This window comes from Chelonoidis abingdonii, chromosome 2, assembly GCF_003597395.2.
Source record: "Chelonoidis abingdonii isolate Lonesome George chromosome 2, CheloAbing_2.0, whole genome shotgun sequence".
Classification (NCBI taxonomy): Eukaryota; Metazoa; Chordata; order Testudines; family Testudinidae; genus Chelonoidis; species Chelonoidis abingdonii.
The window spans coordinates 218,162,796-218,185,298 of NC_133770.1; the positions used below are offsets into that span (position 1 = coordinate 218,162,796).

The 22,503-nt window shown below is 48.0% G+C and overlaps 1 protein-coding gene across 4 annotated transcripts in view; it reads left to right on the top strand.

Annotated features, from left to right (window-relative positions):
• The first annotated feature begins 4,991 nt into the window (after nucleotides 1–4,991).
• The window catches only part of IMPACT (impact RWD domain protein), a 62,643-nt gene continuing 45,131 nt past the window's right edge, over nucleotides 4,992–22,503 (top strand). Inside the window, exons 1-4 of one of the 4 annotated variants that reach the window (XM_032799024.2) lie at nucleotides 4,992–5,144; nucleotides 20,204–20,332; nucleotides 21,215–21,267; nucleotides 21,881–21,943. In XM_032799024.2, coding sequence (XP_032654915.1) covers nucleotides 5,109–5,144; nucleotides 20,204–20,332; nucleotides 21,215–21,267; nucleotides 21,881–21,943 — 281 coding nt within the window. In that variant the 5' untranslated portion in view covers nucleotides 4,992–5,108. The remainder of the gene's footprint in view (nucleotides 5,145–20,203; nucleotides 20,333–21,214; nucleotides 21,268–21,880; nucleotides 21,944–22,503) is intronic. The other 3 variants (XM_032799023.2, XM_032799026.2, XM_032799025.2) reach the window with 3 other exon arrangements.

Consider the following 22,503-nt stretch of genomic DNA (forward strand, 5'->3'; position numbering starts at 1 on the left):
CTTTACATGATAATATTTCACCTGTCCTGTTTATGTAACACTTTAAAAATCAGCAAAAGGGTTATATAAATAAAATTTATTATGAAACAAAAGGCAAAAAACTATTATGTACATAGTTTAGTCCTATTCAGTGTCTACTCGGCGCTTCTTGGCTTGTCTCTTGTATTCATTAAATGGAGCATCTCTTGTCACTGTCCAGCAATAGTCTGCAAGCATTGATGGGCTCCATTTGCCCTGATAGCGTTTCTCCATTGTTGCAATGTCCTGGTGAAATCGCTCGCCGTGCTCGTCGCTCACTGCTCCGCAGTTCGGTGGAAAAAAATCTAGATGAGAGTGCAAAAAATGTATCTTTAGTGACATGTTGCAACCAAGGCTTTTGTATGCCTTGAGGAGGTTTTCCACCAACAACCTGTAGTTGTCTGCCTTGTTGTTTCCGAGAAAATTTATTGCCACTAACTGGAAGGCTTTCCATGCCGTCTTTTCCTTGCCACGCAGTGCATGGTCAAATGCATCATCTTGAAGAAGTTCACGAATCTGAGGACCAACAAAGACACCTTCCTTTATCTTAGCTTCACTTAACCTTGGAAATTTTCCACGGAGGTACTTGAAAGCTGCTTGTGTTTTGTCAATGGCCTTGACAAAGTTCTTCATCAGACCCAGCTTGATGTGTAAGGGTGGTAACAAAATCTTCCTTGATTCAACAAGTGGTGGATGCTGAACACTTTTCCTCCCAGGCTCCAATGACTGTCGGAGTGGCCAATCTTTCTTGATGTAGTGGGAATCTCTTGCACGACTATCCCATTCGCAGAGAAAACAGCAGTACTTTGTGTATCCAGTCTGCAGACCAAGCAAGAGAGCAACAACCTTCAAATCGCCACAAAGCTGCCACTGATGTTGGTCATAGTTTATGCACCTCAAAAGTTGTTTCATGTTGTCATAGGTTTCCTTCATATGGACTGCATGACCAACTGGAATTGATGGCAAAACATTGCAATTATGCAGCAAAACAGCTTTAAGACTCGTCTTCGATGAATCAATGAACAGTCTCCACTCATCTGGATCGTGAACGATGTTGAGGGCTGCCATCACACCATCGATGTTGTTGCAGGCTACAAGATCACCTTCCATGAAGAAGACTGGGACAAGATCCTTTTGACGGTCACGGAACATGGAAACCCTAACATCACCTGCCAGGAGATTCCACTTTTGTAGTCTGGAGCCCAACAGCTAGACTAGAGCCAATCAACAATTTTAAGCATCGTTTTCGTTCTCAGTGACCCAGAATTAGTAAAGTTTGACTACATTTATTTCAGAAGCATTTTGGCTGTAGAGCAGTGTTACCCGCCCTGTGGGCTGGTGGTGTATATGTGCATTTGGTACAAAGAGCTCCTAGCCCTCAGAGCAGTTATTTTGATAGCAAAGTGTAAATGTCTCTAGCAGTTTTTGCACTGTGTATGATTCTACTAATTTATAAAATTGCATAACATGCACAGAGCATAACTGTTTTCTTTTTTATATTGGCGTTTATTTAGAACTAGAACAATGTAAGGAACAACATACCATATTTTTTAAGAGCCTCTAAAACTGCACATGAGAGAGAGGTATCAGTCTACATTACACATGCACAGTGTAGTTACAGAAGATTTAAATAACAGACTAGGTATATGGAATACTGATATAGGATCCTATTTGACTCTCACTGAAGTCAAAGGGAGTTTTTTCCTTTATTTCTTTTTTGATCAAATCCTCACTGTGTATAATCACATCTTTCTCTGGTGCATGACACCAGCAACTGTAATAGCTTGCTACTTGCAGCTAAAGAAATTCTTTATTAGCTCAAATAGGAAAGATCTCTCAAAGTCTGGTGCTGAAGATTTTTGGTTTGATCCCTGATCTGTATATAGCTGCAGTTACTATACATGCAGGCTCCAATTCAAGAGAACTTAAGTATATGAGAAGTCCCGGTGAAGTCAATGCTAAAGTACGTTTCTGACTCATGATCACACACATTAATTAAACAGAAGTTTTACAAATACAATTTTAAAAAGTTCTTCCTTCAAGGAACATTTTATTTGCAAAATGGCTATATAAACGTTGCTGAGGATTTTTTTTTGCTAAGATTGAAGTATCAGTTTAATATTTTAAAAGTCCTCAACTGGAGGAATGTGTTCCACCTTTTCAGGGAAATGGACTCAATTATCGGAGTATTTTCTGTCTATAACTACAATATTTTCCATTTAGGTCAAGTATATTCCTTGCAAACACAGAACTTCCACTTAACTCAATGCAAACGCAACAGAATATCTCACATCTACTCACTGCCTCCAGACTGCATTACATATCCTGCCCATTCCTGATCTCTAAGAATTTTCACCAAGTAACTACCCTAATAATCTAATGCTCCCCATTACATAATACATTATGCCTGTATGGTTAGATGAGGAGCAAATTCTGAATGTTGGCAAACACTCATAAGAAATTGCTCCTCTCTTCCTAATGAAAAGAGAATGCTTGCATCACCTATTTGGTTGTAAGGCATAAACATTTCATGTAGGGTGTTTTTTTTTTTTAGTAAATATTACATTTTATTTACAGCATCTCTATGATTTTAAATGTTTCCCACCCAGGAATAGTTTTTAAAATACATATGCTAGAAAGGTATAATCTGTCCATGTCCTGTTTCAGAGCCAGCAAAAGGAACATGATACCAATAGTTCTTATGTTTGTATCCCACAATTACTGTCCTGCTGCAGACTCCGAATGATACTTAGCCCAGCTGCATTACTGTAATGTTTTCATGGATGTGAAAGCGCCTAGAATATCTAGGAAAAAATCCGCACATGCCAGGGATCACAATGACTGCTGTAACAGTTTAAAAAAGGACTCTCTCAGGAGGAGGGTAGTTGTTTGGAACAGCCAGACTAAGACACAGGTGCCCCATGCCCCTGACTGCCCCCTGATGCTCCATCCAACCCTCTTCCTTCCTGATTGCCCCCCCCCCAGGACCCCATCCCCCATTCATCCCTCTTTTTCCCCCCAACCACCATCCCAAACTCCCCTGCCCTTTATGCAACCCCGCCTGCTCCCTTAAAGTGCTGCCTGTAGCATCGGTGGCTGGCAGTGCTACGGCTGCGCCGCCTGGCTGGAGCTGGGCCACGGTGCCGCCGCCGCTACCATGCAGCACAGAGCACCGAGTCAGGCCGGGCTCTGCCCCAGGAACTCACAGCCCTGCTGCCCAGAGCATTGCGCCGGTGGCGGAGCAAGCGAGCTGAGGCTGCAGGCCAGGGGGAACAACAGGGGAAGGGCTGGGGGCTAGCCTCCCTGGCCAGGAGCTATGGGCCTGGACAGGATGGTCCCCCGGGCCAGATGTAGCCCGCAGGCCATAGTTTGCCCACTCCTGACCTATGGTGTCTGAAGAAGCTAGGTCTGCCTTGGTCACTATCATAGAATGGTAAATTAGAAATGTGTGTAGACTTTGTTACTTTAAAGTCCTTTTCTCTCTCTCTAGGTCCCCATATCCAGACTATATCTAAATCTTGCTAATTCTTTCTGCATAACGCCTCTAAAACAGCCTTTCTTATCCATTCACACAGCTAAAACTCTCATCTAAGTTCTCATCAACATCCTTCTGGACATAACAAATGCCATCTTGGCTTTCTCATATCCATTCAGAATACTTTGGCAAAGATCATTTTCATAGGCTGTAGCTTTAAGTATGCCACTCCTCTCTTTGCATCCCTCCACTGGCTTCCCCTTCTCTATTGCATTAAACATAAGATTTTGTCTTCATTTTCAAGGTCCTTCATGAGTAATCCCCACTTTACCTATCCTCTCTCATTCACTATCAAGAAGTTGATGCTTACCTCCAATCAGCCCATGCCAGCCTCCATTGCCCACTCGTTACATTTTCAAATAAGCACCTTTGTGGTTTCTCCCATGCTGCCCCTCATGCTTGGGAGATGTTCCCCATAAACATTCTCAAAGCTGTCTTATTATCCTCCTTCCAACCCCTTCTCAGAACTCTCCTCTGCTGTGATGCCTACAAGAAACTTGACAAGTTAGGCTGCTGATGGATTGAGACCATTGCCCATAATGCTGACTCCTTGTACTCACTTATCTGTTTGTCTCTGTCTGTTATCTCTTGTGTTATACTTAGTTTGAAGCTCTTTGGGGGCAGAGACTGTATTTTCGTTGTGCTTGTGCACTGCTGGGCACCAGGTCCTAGTCAATGACTAGCTCTGCTAAATGCTACAGTAATATAATAATAGATGCTTTTCCCTACTGTTAAAATAAACAGGTCTTTTGTTTAAAAAGGTTGCCTGAAACTGCATTCTACTGGTCACACACTCCTGAAAGGAAGAGCTACATGTCCCAACCCCTCATCGCTGCGTAAACATGGTTGATAAAGAGTAGTGAAGCCCTGGGACAAGTCTAGGAGTGGGAGAATTGCACAATTCAGTCCCAGAAAAGGTAAGGGCACAAGGCCAGACAACTGTGTGCCCTGAGAGAGACCAGGGGAAGGGGACAGAGGTGCAGCTGCCTTGTGACTGTGACACCAGTTCCCTGCCTTCTGCTATGGCTGCCTCCGAATTATGTGGCAGCTTTAATGAAATTAAAACATTGAGGGTTTTGTCACCATATTTTAAAGTCTAGAGGCTAGAATAAGGATCGGGCCCCATCGTGCTGCGTGTTTGGAGATCACTTTAAAAGAGTCCATGTCTGGAAGAGTTTACAACTGAATTCAGAGAGGCTAGTGTTGCAAACACTGGGTGGGCAAGAAGGGAAACAGCAACACGACCGCGTGCGCGCACACACGCGGGGCCGTGGGCGCTGGATGCATTTGAGCAGGGTTAGGTACGTTTCACAGCGAACTGCGCAGCCCTCCCCAGTCACGCAGGCGGCCGCGTTACTAATTGGCAGATCCGATTGCACTGGCTCCATCTGTTGGGGTCACTGAGCCCCGCCCCCGCCCGGGCCAGCCTCCCGTCGCTGCCCGCGAGACACTGCGCTGTGCACGAGCGAAGCAGCCCAGGCCTCCTTCGCCACCTGTAAGTCCAGCCGCGCAGGCGCCTTCGCACCGTGCACGCCTGGGGGTGGGGAGCAAGGCAATGGCGGCAAGTGACCCGGAAACGGCCCAGAGACAAGTGAGTGACGGGGGCGCGGGGGTTAAACTCACGGGGCTTGGCCCCAGCTGGGTTGGGCGCGCTGACCCCGTTGCTGAGGGTGGCTCCTCCTGCGAGCCCCACCCCGTCCAGGTCCCCAGCCAGGCTCTCGCCCCCTCCCCGCCACGGCCCCCCGCTAGCCGCTGCTTAGGCTTCGCACCCCCCCCCCCCCCGGCTCCCGCCACAGTCCCCCCCCGTGAGTCCTGCCAGGCTATTCGCCCCTCCCCCCCGCCACAGCCCTCACGAGCCTTGCCAGGCTATCCCCCTGCTCCCAGCCTCCCACCATAGCCCCTGCAGGCTACCCCCCCCCAACCCTCCCGCCATAGACCCCTTCAAGCCCTGCCCCTCATGCAGCTTTCAGTCCCCTCCGCCCCCTAGTGTCCTGAGAGGCTTAGCCCTGCCCCTCCATCGCCAGCCTCTTCCCCCTGCGCTCTCCCCCATGGCTGTTACATGAGACGAGGGGCCGGTCCGGTCCCCATTCACATTATCATGTGTATTGTAAGGCCTAGAAGCCTTCTCCAGGGGCGCTGGGTCTATGTCCTTGGCACCACTAAGCTTTTTCTTAACCAGGGTTCTCAAACTGGAGGGTGCAACCCCTCAGGGGGTCACAAGGTTATTATCTGGGGGATCGTGAGCTGTATAAGAGGGGGGTTGCACTCAGAGGCTTGCTGTGTGAAAAGGGTTCCCAATTCAAAAAGCTTGAGAACCACTGGAACGTTTCCCAGCACTGCTGCTACCACTGGCACAGTTTCACCTTTGCATGTCTGTGTGTTCAATGCTATGCTATGTAGAGCCACTATGTATTAAAAATGCCAGTCACTGCAGGAGCCTCATCTATGCTAGGAATGGTGCAGTTTGTTACCACAGGTGGGACAATGGGAAATTTACTAAACACACTACTGTAGTAGGCACCACCTTTGTTTTTGTCTATTAAAAATATGTACAAGCAGGGAAATCAAATGTACAGTAAAGCAAATTTGTTGTTGAGAGTTTAAAAGCAGAAAAGTCATTAAATTAAAGCTGTCAAACTGTTACTATTTCCCAAGAAACCAGCATCTAATCCAGGGATCTCAAACTCAAACACCACGAGGGCAACATGAGGACTAGTACATTGGCCCGTGGGCCGCATCACTGCAACCTTTTCATACAACGATACAAAAGTATAGTAAAAAATGAAAAAAAAATTAAGAGTAATATAGCATGCGATATATTAACGTTTTAAAAATTGTAATGTGAAAAGTCGGTTCTAATTTTGGCTACTTAGCTGGCAACCTTTTGCATAAACCAGAGCAGCAATATTAGGTTTGATATCCTGAGACGAAACCAATCTCAGTGTTGCTTTCAAATGTTCATCAGTGAGCCTTGACCTTAACGCAGATTTGTTAATCTTAATGGAAGAGAAAAACTGTTCACATATATATGTACTTCCAAACATTGCCATTACCCTTGCAGAAGCGGAGAATAACATGGGAAATCTTTCTTGTGAAAGAAATCAGTAGAATACTGGAATTCCAACATCTGTATACTTCTGCTTCAAAATAGTATCACACTGAAGCTCCACCAACTCCATCTGCGTTTCCTCTGCAACATTGTCAATTTCCACAGCAAATGATGTTCAAGTGCTTTGAAATCTTTAAACTGCACATCAAACTGTTTGCATAAATTAGAAGTATCTGCATATTCTTTCAAAGATTTAGATTCAGCTTTTCCTAAGGAATTCAGAGTCGAGAAATGGACCAAATTGCCAGCAGTCAGCTATTTCCCCCACAAAGTAAGCTTGACTTTGAGTGACTTAACATACATCATATATCTGTGTTATCACCTGTTTTCTACCCTGGAGCTTCAAGTTCAGTTCAGTCAGGTGATCAGGTACATCTGTTAGAAAAGCAAGGTTGCAGATAAAAGTGGAATCAGCAAGCTGTGGAACCTCCTTGTTTTTCATTTTCATGAAGGAATCAATCTCTTCTCTAAATGCAAAAAAATGCTTCAAAACATTTTCACGACTCAGACATCTAACTTGTGTGATACAGATGTTCCCCATATTCTCTGTCCATACTTGCTAGAAAAGAAGTAAACTGTCAGTGATTCAGCCCTCGTGCATGTATAACATTAATGGACTGGTCCCCAACCTTTTTCATCTGGCGGGCGTTGGACAACGAGCCACCGAGGACCATGGCCAGCGGACGAGCATCCACCGAAATGCCGCCGAGAAGCGTGTCATAAACAGATAGCTAAGGGTTAATGTTTCTTTTACCTGTAAAGGGTTAACAAAGGGAACCAAACACCTGACCAGAGGACCAATCAGGAAACAAGATTTTTCAAATCTCAAGAGAGGGAAGTTTTGGGTGTGTGGTCTTTTGTCTGTGTCTGTGGCACTCTCGGCTCTGAGAGTGATCTCTCTATCTCCAGGCTTTCTAATCTTCTGTTTCCAAGTGTAAGTACAAAGGTAGAAGACAATAGGCTTATATTGTTTTTTTTGTACTTACATGTGTGTAGTTTGCTGGAATGTTTAAATTGTCTTTCTTTTTGGATAAGGCTGTTTATTCAGTTTGTTTTCTTTTAAGCCAATGACCCTGTATATTGTCACCTTGATACAGAGACCATTTTTATGTCTTTTTCTCTCTTTTTATATAAAGCTTTCTTTTTAAAACCTGTGGGATTTTTTTTAGTTGGGGCTTAAGGGGATTGAGTCTGCAGCTCACCAGGGAATTGGTGGGAGGAAGAAGACATGGGGGAAGAGAAAACCTCTTTGTGTTAGAGAGTTACAAAGCTTGCATTTGCAGGGACTCTGAGTGAGGGTGAGAGAAACCTGATCTCTCTGCTTTGCATTTCAAGGAATTGAAGCAGGGTAATCTCCTAGTGTACCCAGGGCGGGAAGATCTGGGAGGAGGTAAAGAGGGGGAAGGGAAGTGGGTTATTTCCCTTTGTTGTGAGACTCAGGGCATCTGAGTCTTGGGGTCCCCCAGGGAAGGTTTTGGGGAGACCAGAGTGAGCCAGACACTGGAATTTCTGGCTGGTGGCAGCGCTATCAAATCTAAGCTGGTAATTAAGCTTGGAGGTTTCATGCAGGCACCCATTTTGGACGCAAAGGTTCAGAATTGGGACTTATGTTTTATGACAAAGCGGCAATATCAACAGGCATCGCTGCCAAAATGCCGCCAACAGGCACCGTCATCCAGAGGTGTTGCCGCTGAAATGCCACCGAAAATCAATGGCATTTCGGCGGCGCCGACTCTGGATGACACTGCTTCTCGGCAGCATTTCAGCAGATGCTTGTCTGCCAGACAGTACTCGGCCGCACATAGATGCCCTGGCAGGCGCCATTGCACCCACAGGCACTGTGTTGGGGACCACTGCACTAATGGTTTTAACAACTACATCCATAACTTCCTTCATTTGTAGACTTTTACTACATAGGGCTTCTTGGTACAAAATGCAATGTATACTGGTGAAGCTAATTCCTGGTATATTGAGGTTGTTCAGTGTGGTCTTCAATAATCCAGCCACACCAACATTTTCGGAGCACATTGATGGTGCTCCGTCTGTAGCCAAAGATACGAGTTTGTTCCATGGCAGCGCAGCTTTTTCAATGCACTCTTACAGTCCTTGAAATATGTCACATCCCGTTGTGCTACCCTTCAGTGGCAATAAGTCTAGCAATTCTTCAGTTATATTCAAATTGCAATCCAAGCCTTTAATGAACACTGCACACTGTGTGGTATCTGATACATCTGTACTCTCATCAAGAGAACTTGAAAATGCTTCAGTTGTTTGCCATTTGAATCAATTGTTTTTGCACATGATCTGCTAAATCCGTTATCCTGCAGGCAGCTGTATTGGCAGACAAGCTTATGCCTTCAAAAACTTCCTTCCTATTAGGACATAAAATTTTGCTGGCCTTCTGTAAGGGTCTTGGGAGGTTACGGGCCTACTCAGGGTGCTCTGCAAGAACGAGGCCCACACACACTGTGAGTTATTTGGCTTTAATGAAGGTAAAGTGACACACCCGCAACGGGGACTCCTGGCATTGCTGTCACGGAGGCAGGGAACCCAGCGCACCGAAGCTCAGCCTGGTATGGAGTCCAAAGGTGGGACTGATGCCCTGCAGCTATATATATATACCAAATGCAAAAACAGCTTATACATAAACAAGTAGGGGCTTCCCACAGGCGGTGTCCGCCCCTTGGCCTACGGCCAGGGGCTTTCCACCGGCTGAATCCGCCCCGTGGCTTAAGGCCATACACAGCAGTTCTTACCAGCTAGGAGCGGATTATACTGGCATGCCGTGCCCTACAATGACCGGCCGCCGAGAAAGTGGAAATACCCTAGCTAGGCCGTAACACAGTCTTCCGCGGTCCCCTACATTCCTCCCCTCGCTTTCTCGAGCGACGCCAGCTACTATGAGGACCCCGAAGGGGTAGGTGTGGGGCACCGGGGGCAACAATGGCGGCCACACATGCAACAAACATATAAGCTCAACAAGCCAAGGAGGCCAAGACAAAGGCCCTGCACCAAGTGTTCAGCCCAACCACGTAAGGAGGTGAGCCAGGACCAGAGCCAGGAATCCCCTTGTTGCTGGGAGATGCCTTCCGCTAAATGGTGAAGGTGCTCCAAAGCGGCTTCTACAGAGGGCCCAGCATCAGTAGCATTAAAGCAGCACATGCTGGCAAAATCTTGGCCGGGGTGGCCATGTCAGAGTAATAAGTAATCAACGGCCAGCCTATTTTGTAACATTCCCTGGCGTACTTCCCCAAGCTCTTGCATAAGCAGTGTAAGAACTGTGGAGGTCAGATTAATGGCTTTGGCAACAGTGCATGCAAGGTGTGCTACTGCATGATAATTATGTGCCACTAGACCCAGTATGCCCACCAGGGAAAATACAAGGGCTGCAGCTTCCATTTCGGAAAAAAGGGTCACCTCAGCCTTACAGGTGGAATCTAGAGGGATGGTTTCTTGTCAGTGGCGGGCAAAACCCACTGGGGGATGTGGAAACAAAAGGGCTACTTGGCCGAGGGTGCAGGAGCCCCCAGAACTATTGGCAGGGACATAGGTGTACGCGACCCTGCCACAAAGCAAAAACCACCCCACAGGCAATTTCATATGTCCATAAGCAAAAGAAACATTATTCCTGCTTTGACAAAATAACTCCCTATTGGTATGATCTACTGCCACACGTGTGGCGTTTACAAAATATACACAAACAACGGCAGGGGTAACATTAGCAAGACGAAAGGAATACATGGCTGTATCTAAAGCATACTGGGCGGGGCCCAGTGCATACAAGTCCCCATACGTTATACGTCTTGCAATTGTTTTTAACAGGGAAAATTCCTGCAATAAGGCCGGGGCTGCACAAACGCCAATAAAACAGGTTTCCATAAGGGCGCCCACAGCATACATGCGGGGGAGGCAAAAAGATGTTGCATAAACAGCAGTTTGGGCAAGTACTACCCATGGGTTGACTGGAGAGGCAACAGCCCCCTCGGCCGTAACTCCCCTCACAAGGAGCGCTGCGACAATCGGGAGAGCGAGGCCATACGGGGATAGTCCTCTCCCTCTGGCAGCACATAGGCCCATCCTTCCCCAGTGGCCAGGATCACTGCAGCTTGCTGTTCTCGCGGCGGCACTGTCCACCAGACGTTCGCTAGTACGTGCCTTTCAGTCTCACTTGGGCTGCGGCTTGTCAGACCTGCAGGAGGCAAAGGAACAAGTTTACGGAGGGTCTCCCCTCGCTCCCACTGCAGCGGCTTGGCGCCCGCGTTGGTGCATCAGAGGAGGGCTAGAGAGCGATCTGAGCTCAACCAATACGGGGAATACAGCCATAGGCCCTCCCTCACTGGAAGCACACAAAACAAACAGGGTGGCTCGCACCAAAGTTGTGCTTGGGCGGTCCAAGGAGTCACTGTCTGCTCTGCCTGCAAAGTGTGGGGGTGCGATGCATATAAGGTTACTACACCTTGTGCTGAATCAACTACCCCAGGTGCATGCCTAAGATCTATTTGCAGATGTGCTGGCATCTGGGGGGGCATGGTGAGACGCTGGAGGGGTATCTGGCCTCCAACCAAGAAGCGATTATTCAATAGCCAGACAGCTTGCTCCAGCACCCCAGACCAGCCACGCCGTGTGTGGGTGGGCGTAAGGCGACGGATCTGGTCTTTTAGGAGCCCATTTAGGCGCTCGATGAGGCCACTGGCTGTTGGTGTGTAGGGAAGGTGAAAGTGCCAGTCCACGGCAACATCGGCGGCCCAGGTTCGAACCGATTGGGCCGTGAAGTGGGTCCCCTGGTCGCTCTGCACGGTACGTGGGGTCCCATAACGGGAACACAATTCTTGCAGCGCCGTCAGTGTGGTTGTCGCCACCGCAGTGGTACTCGGATGTACAAACAACAGACTGGTATAGGTGTCTACGGCCGTGAAGACATATTGCCAGCGCCGCTCCTGAGGCAGAGGGCCTATGTAATCGACCTGCCAATCTTGGCAAGGGCCCGTGGCTCGGTAGATCCGACCGGTCGGTCCTGGAAGGGCAATGGGCGCCAAACGGGAGCAGATCGGGCAGCCTGCCCGGGCAGTACGGCACGCTGCCGGTGGAAGGGCAGTGCCCTGGTGCAGGGCCGCGTACTGCGTTACACGGGCTCCACGATGGCCCCCTCCACATGGTAGCACTTGGCCAATTGCACGACCTCTTGGGCCATGTCGTCGGCTGCCGCATTCCAGTGGGCCTCTGCAGTCTGGGCTTTTGTATGGGCGTCTACATGTCGCACAGCCAGGGGGGCCTGCCGGGCATAGTGGAGGAGCTGCTGCCATAGTGCAGTTCCCCACAGGGGCCGGCCTGCCAATTCCCATCCCTTGGCTTCCCACGAAGTCACCCAGGTCCGGAGGCCCTTATACAGGGCCCAACTGTCTGTATAAATATACGCCCGTGGTGGGGAGTCCTCGATGGCCAGGGTGGCGGCCCACAGCTCAGCCCATTGTCTGGAGCCGGCTGTTCCCCACCCCATGGCTACTACATCCACATAGGGGGCATACGCTATCGCCCTCCACTGCCAGGTCCCCTGGGCGTTGTAGGCCGCCGACCCATCTGTGAGCCATGCGTAGTCCCGTTCCTCAGCGGGCAGCTGGTCCACAGGAGGGGTCTCTCCTACCGGAGAGGGGGGCACAGGGTCCTCCACCGGTGGCAGCTCGTCCGTGAGAGAGGGCACGTGCTCAAAGGTTATCGCCCCCACCAAGACAGCGTGGGGGGTAGAGATAGAGGGCCGGCCTAACAGCATACGCTGCTGTAAGTAATGCTTCCACTTGAAGTGGGTGGCATTTTGTGTGACTCCTGTTTGCACTTGGGCGGGGTCCTCCCATACCCAGCGCCCCAAGGGAATGGGCGTGTGCACCACCACTGGCGTAGGGCCTGTCACACGCTCAGTGTCTTGTAGTGCCCAGACCACTGTCAGGATTTGTTTTTCCAGAGGGTTGTAGCCGGGCTCCACCCCCTTCAAGGCCTGGGACCAGAAGCTGATGGGTTCTTTCTGTTGGCTCCCTGCCGGCTGCCAGAGCCCCCAGGAGGCCACGTCCGCCACTGTGGTGACTTCAAGCTCGAACGGGACCCCCGGCTGTGGAGCCGAATGTGCGTAAGCAGAGCGTCTTTGCACAAATCAAAGGTGGTCTGGTGGCTGCGTGCCCACTGCCAGGGCGCCGCCTTCCACACTAAGGCTTGTAATAGCCGCATGAGGAAGGCGAGATGGGGAATAAACGCACGCCAAAACCCAAGCAAACCAAGGAAAGCTTGCAGCTCCCTCTTTGTCTGGGGCGTGGGATAGCCCTGCACAGTTCGTCACACTTTCTGATGGATCTGCTGTTCTGGCCCCACCCACATAATGCCCAAGAAGACCACCGTCTGGGCGGGGCCCTGTACCTTCTGCGGATTCAGACTCCACCTACGTGCCTCCAGGCCTTCCACAACGGCGTGTAAGGCGTCCGCTACCACCTCGCGAGAGGGGCCGGAGACCATGACATTGATTATAATGATAGTGGTGGGCCAGCGGTGGCAACTGTATCCGGGCCAGGTCGGCGCTGACCAGCTGGTGGCATATGGTTGGGGAGTGCTTCCAACCTTGCAGCAGCACACAAAAGGTGTACTGGCGGACCTGCCACGAAAAGGCCAACTGTTCTTGACTACCCGGGGCAATGGCGATGGAGAAGAAGGTATTAGCCAAGTCAAGAACGGCGTGCCATGGGTGGGCGGCCGCCGCGATATGCTCAATCAAGGTCACCATGTCTGGTACAACAGCCATCAGCGGGGGGTCACTTTATTTAGCTCCTGATAGTCTACAGTCATACGCCAGGTCCCATCCGGTTTCCGTACGGGCCAGAGGGGACTGTTGTAGGGGCATAGGGTGAGCCGGATAATCTTGGCCTCCAATAGCGCTTTAATTGTTTGGGTAATTTCCTCCTCCCCTCCCGGGAGGCGGTATTGCTTCTTAGAAACCACGGCGGTTGCGGGGGGGCAACACCATGGGCTCCCAGCGAGGGGTGCCCTGCATGATCGTTAATGTCTGCACCTCCTGCGCTCGCGTCATGCTTACATACCAGCGATGGCCGAATGCAAAAAGGCCGTACTGTGTGTCCACCGAGTGGCCCTGTAGGACGTCAATGCCCAGTATGTACTCCCCGATGGCAGCTGCCAGGACCATGGCCTGGAACAGAGGGGCCTTCCCCAGGGTCAAGGTGACCATGACCTCATACGCCGGGGTCTCAGCTCCTCCAAGGCCTTTCACCAGGGTGGCTCGGCCCTGGGTCTGCGCAGAATGTAAGACTGTGACTTCAGCACCTGTATCGAGGAGCGCCAAGACATGTTGAACCCCTCCCCTCGGCCAGTGGATTACTAGGGGTACGTAGGGGCGTTGGTCCCCCGCCTCCCTCCCGTATGTGGCTGCAGCCACGCACGGAACGGAGGACCCGCCACGCCCTCAATAGGGGCGCGGCAACTGCCACTCCGTGGGTGGAGCAGAGGGCTCTACTGGTTTGCTTCGGTCCACGCCCTTGTCCCCTTCACTTCCGGTACTTCGTTTAGCGGCGGGCAGCCACATCCATCGCTTATACAAGTCCGTTGTTGGCTTCCCATTGATTTCCTCTCGAGGGACTCCAGCCTGTAAGAGATCTAACCACAAAACCTTCCGGGGCACCCGCAGCTCTCCCTTTTCTTGTTCCCCGCCGGCCTGTCCCTTGCTGTGCTGCCCCTTTGCAGCTCGGATGGCCCTAGGCCGTGCCCCGGCCAGGGCGGTCTCCAATTGCATAAGGGTGGCAGCTAAATCTCCGACCCGCCCATCCACTGCCATAACAACCGCAAGGAGTGAGGGCTTCAACTCGTCTGGGGCCAAGCACAATAGGGTAGCTTTAATGGATTTTGTGACCGGCGTGTCGTCTGGTCCGTCCGTACCACCCATCTCTATGGCCCAGGCCATCCCCAACTGCCGTAGTACTTGTATCCCCTTGGCGATGGTTTTCCAGGGGCCTGCTTGTGCCTCCAATTCCCCTATCGATGGGTAGGCCGTGCCTACAGCTGCTGCCAACCAGCGGTACAGGGAGGGCGACTCCTCATTCCCATGGGGCTGCGGGGGGTTGGACATTTGTGCACGTACCTGTGAATCTTGTGACAGGACATCCAACTGTTGCAGCTCATACTGGAGGAGCATGACCGTATTACCCACATTGTCCCAGGCTCTGACTAGTCAGCGCAGGACACCTTCCCTGGGCTCCTGGCGAAATGTCTTTACAATTTCTTGCAATTCACTTGTTTTGAAGGTTCGAACAACTTCCAGCTGCAACTCGCCGCCCTCGGCTCGTAGCTTTCTCACAAGACGGGCGTGCGCCACCACAGGCCCCGGCTCCTCCTCATCCTCGGAGGAGGAGGATGAGCCCCAGATGTTACCGTCCCAGGCCTCGGGGTCCCAGAAGGGGACGGCGGTCACCGCACATACCTGGGCCGTGGTTACCGGCCGCCACCCGAGTCTGAGACGCCATTTGTTTGCAACCCGGGCCACTTAAGACTTCACAACGCCTCGTCAACTCCTGGGCACGCTCCGTCTGGGAGGTGACAACCTCCTGGGCCACGACACAGGCCTCCGCCTGGGCCCTGCACTCCAGCGTCTTTTCTTCTAGGGCCCGCTGTAAGCGGAGCACCTCCTCATCCTGGGCTCGGAGGGCGGTCAGGAGGAGCCACCCTAGCTCCCCTATGCCTCACCGTTCCGTCCCAGAACGCCGGTTCCCCCACAGCCGCTGTAAGCCCTCCATCAGCTGTGCGGGGGTAACTCCAGCAGGCTGCCAGAATTCCGGCCAGTCAGCCGGGGCAGCCCACCCGGCCAGAACCCGTGCTTCCAGCCCCCAGCACTCAGTCTGGGGCCACCCGGGTATGCGCTGTAAGGACAGCGACGGCTTCCCTACTTCCCCTACCTTCGGCCAAAACGGCATCGTCTCCCAGAGCACCCTGCTCGCTGCGCCAAATGTAAGATTCTTGGGAGGTTACGGGCCTACTCAGGGTGTTCTGCAAGAATGAGGCCCACACACACTGTGAGTTATTTGGCTTTAATGAAGGTAAAGTGACAGACCCGCAATGGGGACTCCTGGCGTTGCTGTCACGGAGGCGGGGAACCCAGCGCACCGAAGCTCAGCCTGGTATGGAGTCCAAAGGTGGGACTGATGCCCTGCAGCTATATATACCAAATGCAAAAACAGCTTATACATAAACAAGTAGGGGCTTCCCACAGGCGGTGTCCGCCCCTTGGCCTACGGCCAGGGGCTTTCCACCGGCTGAATCCGCCCTGTGGCTTAAGGCCATACACAGCAGTTCTTACCAGCTAGGAGCGGATTATACTGGCATGCCGTGCCGTACAATGACCGGCCGCCGAGAAAGCGGAAGTACCCTAGCTAGGCCATAACACAGTCTTCCGTGGTCCCCCACACCTTCACAAGACATTCTTTTATGAATAGGTCTTCTGTAAAAGGTAGCGATGATTTAGCTACTTCGCTTATCACAAAACTTGCTCTTACTGAATCTTCACTAGACTTGTTCAACTCTGAAAAGAAATTTCTTTGCTTGGCAAATGCTGCTTTAAATTGCTGAACTTTTTCCTCTTGGATTTTTCCGGTGAATGCATCATATTTTTCATGGTGCATCATGTTGCAGTGCTGATGCATGTTACACTGGTCTACAGTTTTTGAGAAGTCGTCTGCTTCAGAGATAAAATGTGGTATTTATTATGTATTTTGATGTGCTGAATTCAAATATGACAATTAAAACAACTGATTGGCTACTGTTTCTTAAGATATTTAAGTTTTTACATTTATGTCTATGTTATATTGTGTAGATAGTGAGTTTAATCATAAATTGTAAACCTAGGTCTTTCGTGTTTAGGGTTGCTTTACATGATAATATTTCACCTGTCCTGTTTATGTAACACTTTTAAAATCAGCAAAGGGTTATATAAATAAAATTTATTATGAAACAAAAGGCAAAAAATATTTGTACATAGTTTAGTCTATTCAGTGTCTACTTGGCGCTTCTTGCTTGTCTCTGTATCCATTAAATGGAGCATCTCTTGTCACTGTCCAGCAATAGTCTGCAAGCATTGATGGGCTCCATTTTGCCCTGATAGACGTTTCTCCATTGTTGCAATGTCCTGGTGAAATCGCTCGGCGTGCTCGTCGTTCACCGCTCCACAGTCGGTGGAAAAAAATCTAGATGAGAGTGCAAAAATGTATCTTTAGTGACATGTTGCAAACCAAGGCTTTTGTATGCCTTGAGGAGGTTTTCCACACAACCTGTAGTTGTCTGCCTTGTTATTTCAAGAAAATTATTGCCACTAACTGGAAGGCTTTCCATGCCATTTTTCCTTGCCACGCAGTGCATGTGAAATTGCATCATCTCGAAGAAGTCACGAATCTGAGGACCACAAACGAACTTCCTTTATCTTAGCTTTCATAATTAAGCCTTGGAAATTTTCCACACGAGGTACTGTGACAGCTGCCTTGGTAGTTGTCAATGGCCTTGCAATTTTCATATTCAGACCCAGCTTGATGTGTAAGGGTGGTACAAAACTTCCTTCGATTTAACAAGTGGTGGATGCTGACCACTTTGTCCTCCAGGCTCTCAATGACTGTCGGAGTGGGCATTTCTTGATGTAGTGGCGATTCTTTGCACGGACTATCCATTCGCAGAGAAAACAGCAGTACTTGTGTATCGTCTGCAGACCAAACAAAGAGAGCAAAACCTTCAATTCCACAGGAGCTCCACTGAGGTTGGTCCTAGTTTATGCACCTCAAGTTGTTTCTTTGTCATGGTTTCATTCATATGGCTGCATGACAACTGGAATTGATGGCAAATATTTGCATTATGCAGCAAAACAGTTAAGGATCGTCTTCGATGATCAATGGAACGTCTCCACTCACTGTGGATCATTGAATGATGTTTGAGGGCTGCCTCACACAACTGAGTTGAGGGGCTACAAGATCACCTTCCAGAAGAAGACTGGACAAGATCCTTTGACGGTCACAGACATGGAAACCCTACATACCTGCTGGAATCCACTGCTGTAGTCTGGAGCCAACAGCTAAGATGAGCCAATCAACATTTAAGCATCTTTCGTTCTCAGTGCCTCAAATTAGTAAAGTTTGAACACTTTAGTTCAGAAGATTTGGCTGATAGAGAGTGTTTATACTCTGAACGCAATAATTTGCTTGGAAATTAAGGATTGAATTTATCTTTTACCTCTGTACAAAAAATGTATAATCTCCCATTTGCTTGGAACTCTCTTCGTTCATGAGTGTTCTTTTTTTGATGCCTAAGGAATTCCGAGGGGTTTTAATAAAAAAAAACACTCAAGTAATGCAACTCAACAAGGCAAACATAGCACTTTAATATTTAGGGGATCTACCTGCCCGATATATTTGAATAGTAAATGATATACAAAGAGTTAATAAAATCGGTTGCGCTCCACAGTGGGATCCCGAACATCGATTGTTTGCGTCATGGTCCAAAGCTACCATGATTTCAGGAGCGGTGCACTGTGGGAGCTGTTCCTCATCTATCCTATATTTCCACTTCCGTGTTGGAGAGCACAGTGCTGAGGGGCAGAAACATGTCCCAGGTTGGTGCTGGGTACCAGCGCTGCACCCCTCCCTTTGTGAAGGCAGCCAGACAACCCTTTTGGAACCTTTTCGCGCGGTGCATGAGCAAACGCCATAGCACAGCAATCTTCCCTTTTTTTTCATTGTGGTGGTGGTGGCGGAAATAAACTGGGAGCTGGTGTTCCCCTGAACCCGCCAGACACTGTGTTTGAACCTACGACATTGAGCTCAGCCAAGAATGCAAATAATTTTCAGAACTGCTGTAGGACTTTGGGTAGCTGAGTCCTCAGTACCCCCTCCCTCCTTCATGAGCGTTTCCATTTGACGTCTCTGCTTCCCGTTGTGCTTGTCACGCCAGCGCTGTGTATCCTGGAGTTTTTTTATTCACCTAAACGTTTGGCATTTCGTGTCGTAACGGGGCTGGATACACAGACCATACAGCGACCGACCATCTCGACGGTCTATGCTGGAGCTCTTTCGATTTCAGACGCATCGCCAGCCGTAGACTGATCTCCCCGTACGCTGGCAAGCGAATGTATTCAAAAGTTCGGGGGCTTCCTGTTACTGGCCGCCATGCATCTCTATCAGATTGGCTGCCGCAATAAGATACAAGATGCCCGATGCCGCCCGGAGGCAATAACGCGGACTGTCACTATGAACCCTAATCCGAGTTATCACTATCGAATTTAGCGCTACTCCTCTCGTTTGGGAGGAGTTCCGAAATCGATTTAAGGAGCCGTTTAACTCGATATTAATGATGACGTCGTGTGAACGGATACAGCGTTAAATCGGTATATCGGCCATTAAACCGATTTAAAGTCGCAGTGTAGACCTGGCCTTAGAATTACTTCTGTTAAAGCTGTTTGGCGGCAGGAAGTGCTCGGAGGTAGGCGGGTGAGCGGAGACGCAGCGCATTGGGCGGGTGCAAGGGAGAAGAGGGAGATGGGAGCTTGGCAGGCTGCAAGAAATAACTCTGGGCCTGTGTGTTTGAGACCCCATATCTAATCTAAATGTTTTGTCTGCTGTATCATTTTTGAAGAACCATTTGTCCTGTCAATATAATTGGTAAATTCAGAGTAATGTGTTCACATAGAGCCCAATCCTGCAGTGAGTTCTTTGCAGAGAACTGCAAAGAGCCAGCTCCATTGACTTTAACTGGGCTCCATGCACGTGGATACCCATAGTATGACATTTTTAGACATCTTTTTTCAAGTTGATGGTGTCCATTTAAAATGTTTGATGTGTTACACTGAAAAGATGCAAAAATCATATCAGTGCAGAAAATTTGACAACTTTCATTTCATGAACAGATAGGGGCACAATTCTGGTGATTGGGAATCAAGGGTGCTCAGCACCTTAGAGCAGTGGTTACCAAACTTGTTTCGCTGCTTGTGCAAGGAAAGCCCCTGGTGGGCTGGGCCGGGCTGGTTTGTTTACCTGCCACTTCCACAGGTCTGTCCGATTCCGGCTCCCACTGGCCACGGTTCGCCTGAAGGTGGCGCGGTCCAAAGGACGTACTGGATGCTGCTTCCAGCAGATCCCATTGGCCTGGAGCAGCGAACCGTGGACACTGGGAGCTGCGATCGGCTGAACCTGCGGACGCAGCAGGTAAACAAACCGGCCCAGCCCACCAGGGGCTTTCTCTGCACAAGTGGTGAAACAAGTTTGGGAACCATTGCCTTACAGGATTGGTTTTTTTGTTTTTTAACATTCTTTTTTTGTAGATTGATTTTTTTTTTTAAACAGGAGACTGATTTTTATTTGACTTTTGTAGTACGTCCTCTAACAAAGAAAATTTAGATTATGTTGACTAAAGCATACAGTCTTCAGTGCAATGCCAATGAGAATCACGGACTGTACATGGAAAAAAAACAACCAGCAGCAGCTTAATCATCATCACTTTTAAGTTTCTTGATCTTGTTTTTGTAGATTGATGAAATTGACGCTCTCTCATCTATATATGGTGATGACTGGTGTGTCGTTGATGAAGATGAAAGGATATTTTGCATTAAGATTAGTGATTCTTTGGAGCAGCCAAAATGGACTGTCTGTTTGCAGGTATGGTGTTAGTACAGAGTTTAGCCCAAATTCAGCTATTGGAATCACGCAGGGTGGATTTTTGTGCCTTTTTTAATGGGGCTCCATATAGGCTCAAGGGTCTGCTCCTATGGATCCAGTCATAGGATAAAGGCTTTTCACAATCTGTTCAGTTATTGTCTCCATAAAATATCACTATCTGCTAACATTTTCAGTAATTATTTTTGCTTATTCCACACCTTTAAATATTTTAATTAAAAGTGTCTTTCACTATTTATCTATTTATATACTGTATTTTGCATAGAAGGATTGTCTGAATTGTTGCAGCTAGTTCTCTTATTTCTTTATTCAAGAATTAGAAAGAAACCATTTTAGACTGCACTACAGTTCAGCCTGACCTGACTGAAAGATTTTTCTATTAGGTGTTGCAATGAGTGTTTATAAAATGTTTAGGATATCTGTCCTACATGGCTTTGTACAGTATTACAAGCCAAGAGAACTCCAAGCAATAGTTTGTTGCAATACGTTTTTGTTTAGCGTAGACAGGGCTGAAGTATTTATGTATACTTCTTAATAAATCAAATAGCCACCTAAACAGTTACATTTCTTCTAACCTTTTTTGCTTATAGTAAAGGATATATCGTATGCCACTTTATCTGTTTACAGAGAGTAGACCATGTGATACTTTGTTTGTATCACAGATGGGCAAAAGCCTGAATTATACACTCATGATAGAAATACAGCCTTTGTATCATCACATAATAACGGAGCAACCTATTTCCTCCTTTTTATAACACTGTTTACTATCCAAATACTCTAATTGGTTCTGTCATGGTCCATTTTTAATTTAGCTAGTTTTGGAGGTCCAACTTGATGAATATTTGTATTTAACATTCTTTTTAGGTGATTCTCCCTTCTGAATATCCAGCTTCAGCCCCACCTATTTATCAACTGAAGTAAGTGATGTCTCTTTGTTAACAGATTTTTATTTTATACATTTACTGCATTTTTTTTTCAAATTATTATTATTGCAGCTGCTTGTAGAAGTTTAAGATAGCTCTGGTTGAATTGCATATACATCCTGGGAATTAGAGATGTTAACAAACTTTTGTAAAGTTTACAGTTTAATATGGGATTGAAATGTTAGCACTACAGGATTAAAGGATCACTGGGCAAGTGTGTTAGGCCAGGATGGCAGCAGGGACAGAGAGAACAAAAAGCAGCAGCATGCACAGCTTTTGGGGAGGCAGTGGAGAGAGCCTACGTTATGTTCAGAGCAACTCTGGAACCATGCTAATGGAAAGTGAGTTGAACCTTCTTCAAATGGAGTGATGGCGTAATCCCAAAGTAGGGCATTAGAGGGGAGCAGTAGAATATCTTGGAAGACTGCTTACCCTGAGATGTTAGAAAACCAAAATCTTTATCAATGGGAACAGCTGACAATATTTTGTCTTAAAGGTTTTACTTTTGAGTGTAATTTTTTTAAATCAATCATTTTTCGAGCTAAACAAAGACACCAAAACTCAGTTTGTAGGCACTAACTTCCTTGTATTTTTTTTATCATTCTAGTGCCCCTTGGCTTCGAGGACAGGATTATATCGAACTAACGAATAGCCTGGAAGAAATCTATGTGTAAGTGGCAGAAGATGGAAAATTCTAAAAATTACTTACTGTATTTTCAGTTGTACATCTCTCTAAACCGATTATGTTAACAAAACTACTCCTGGGGAAATTCTGTGCCAAAAATTTAAAAATTATGTGCACAATATTTAAAAATTCTTTAAAATTCTGCATTTTTTATCAAAATAATCCCATATAATCTGTCTAGTTTCAATTATTTTGGTAATTTATTTAAACTACAATACAATGGATGGAGAATGGGAGTGGGGAGCATTGGAGGAAATCTCCAAACCCCCTCTGTCTAATGGTAATGTAGCTAGTATTGACCCTTTACTTCTAATTATTAGTCAACAAATATATGCAGCCGTATGCTCAGTGTTACATCATAGGTAACTGAAGGGCAAGGGAGGGCTGGGGAATCAAAATCACAATATTGGCTACTGACCACCTCCAAAAAGGTCAGTAGCAAACAATTCATGGAGCACATTTTGATAGGAAATTTTTTCAGTCAAAAAATTTTGGCCAGTTCTAATCACTAAAGCACCATAAGCATTTATAAGGTCATACTGTCC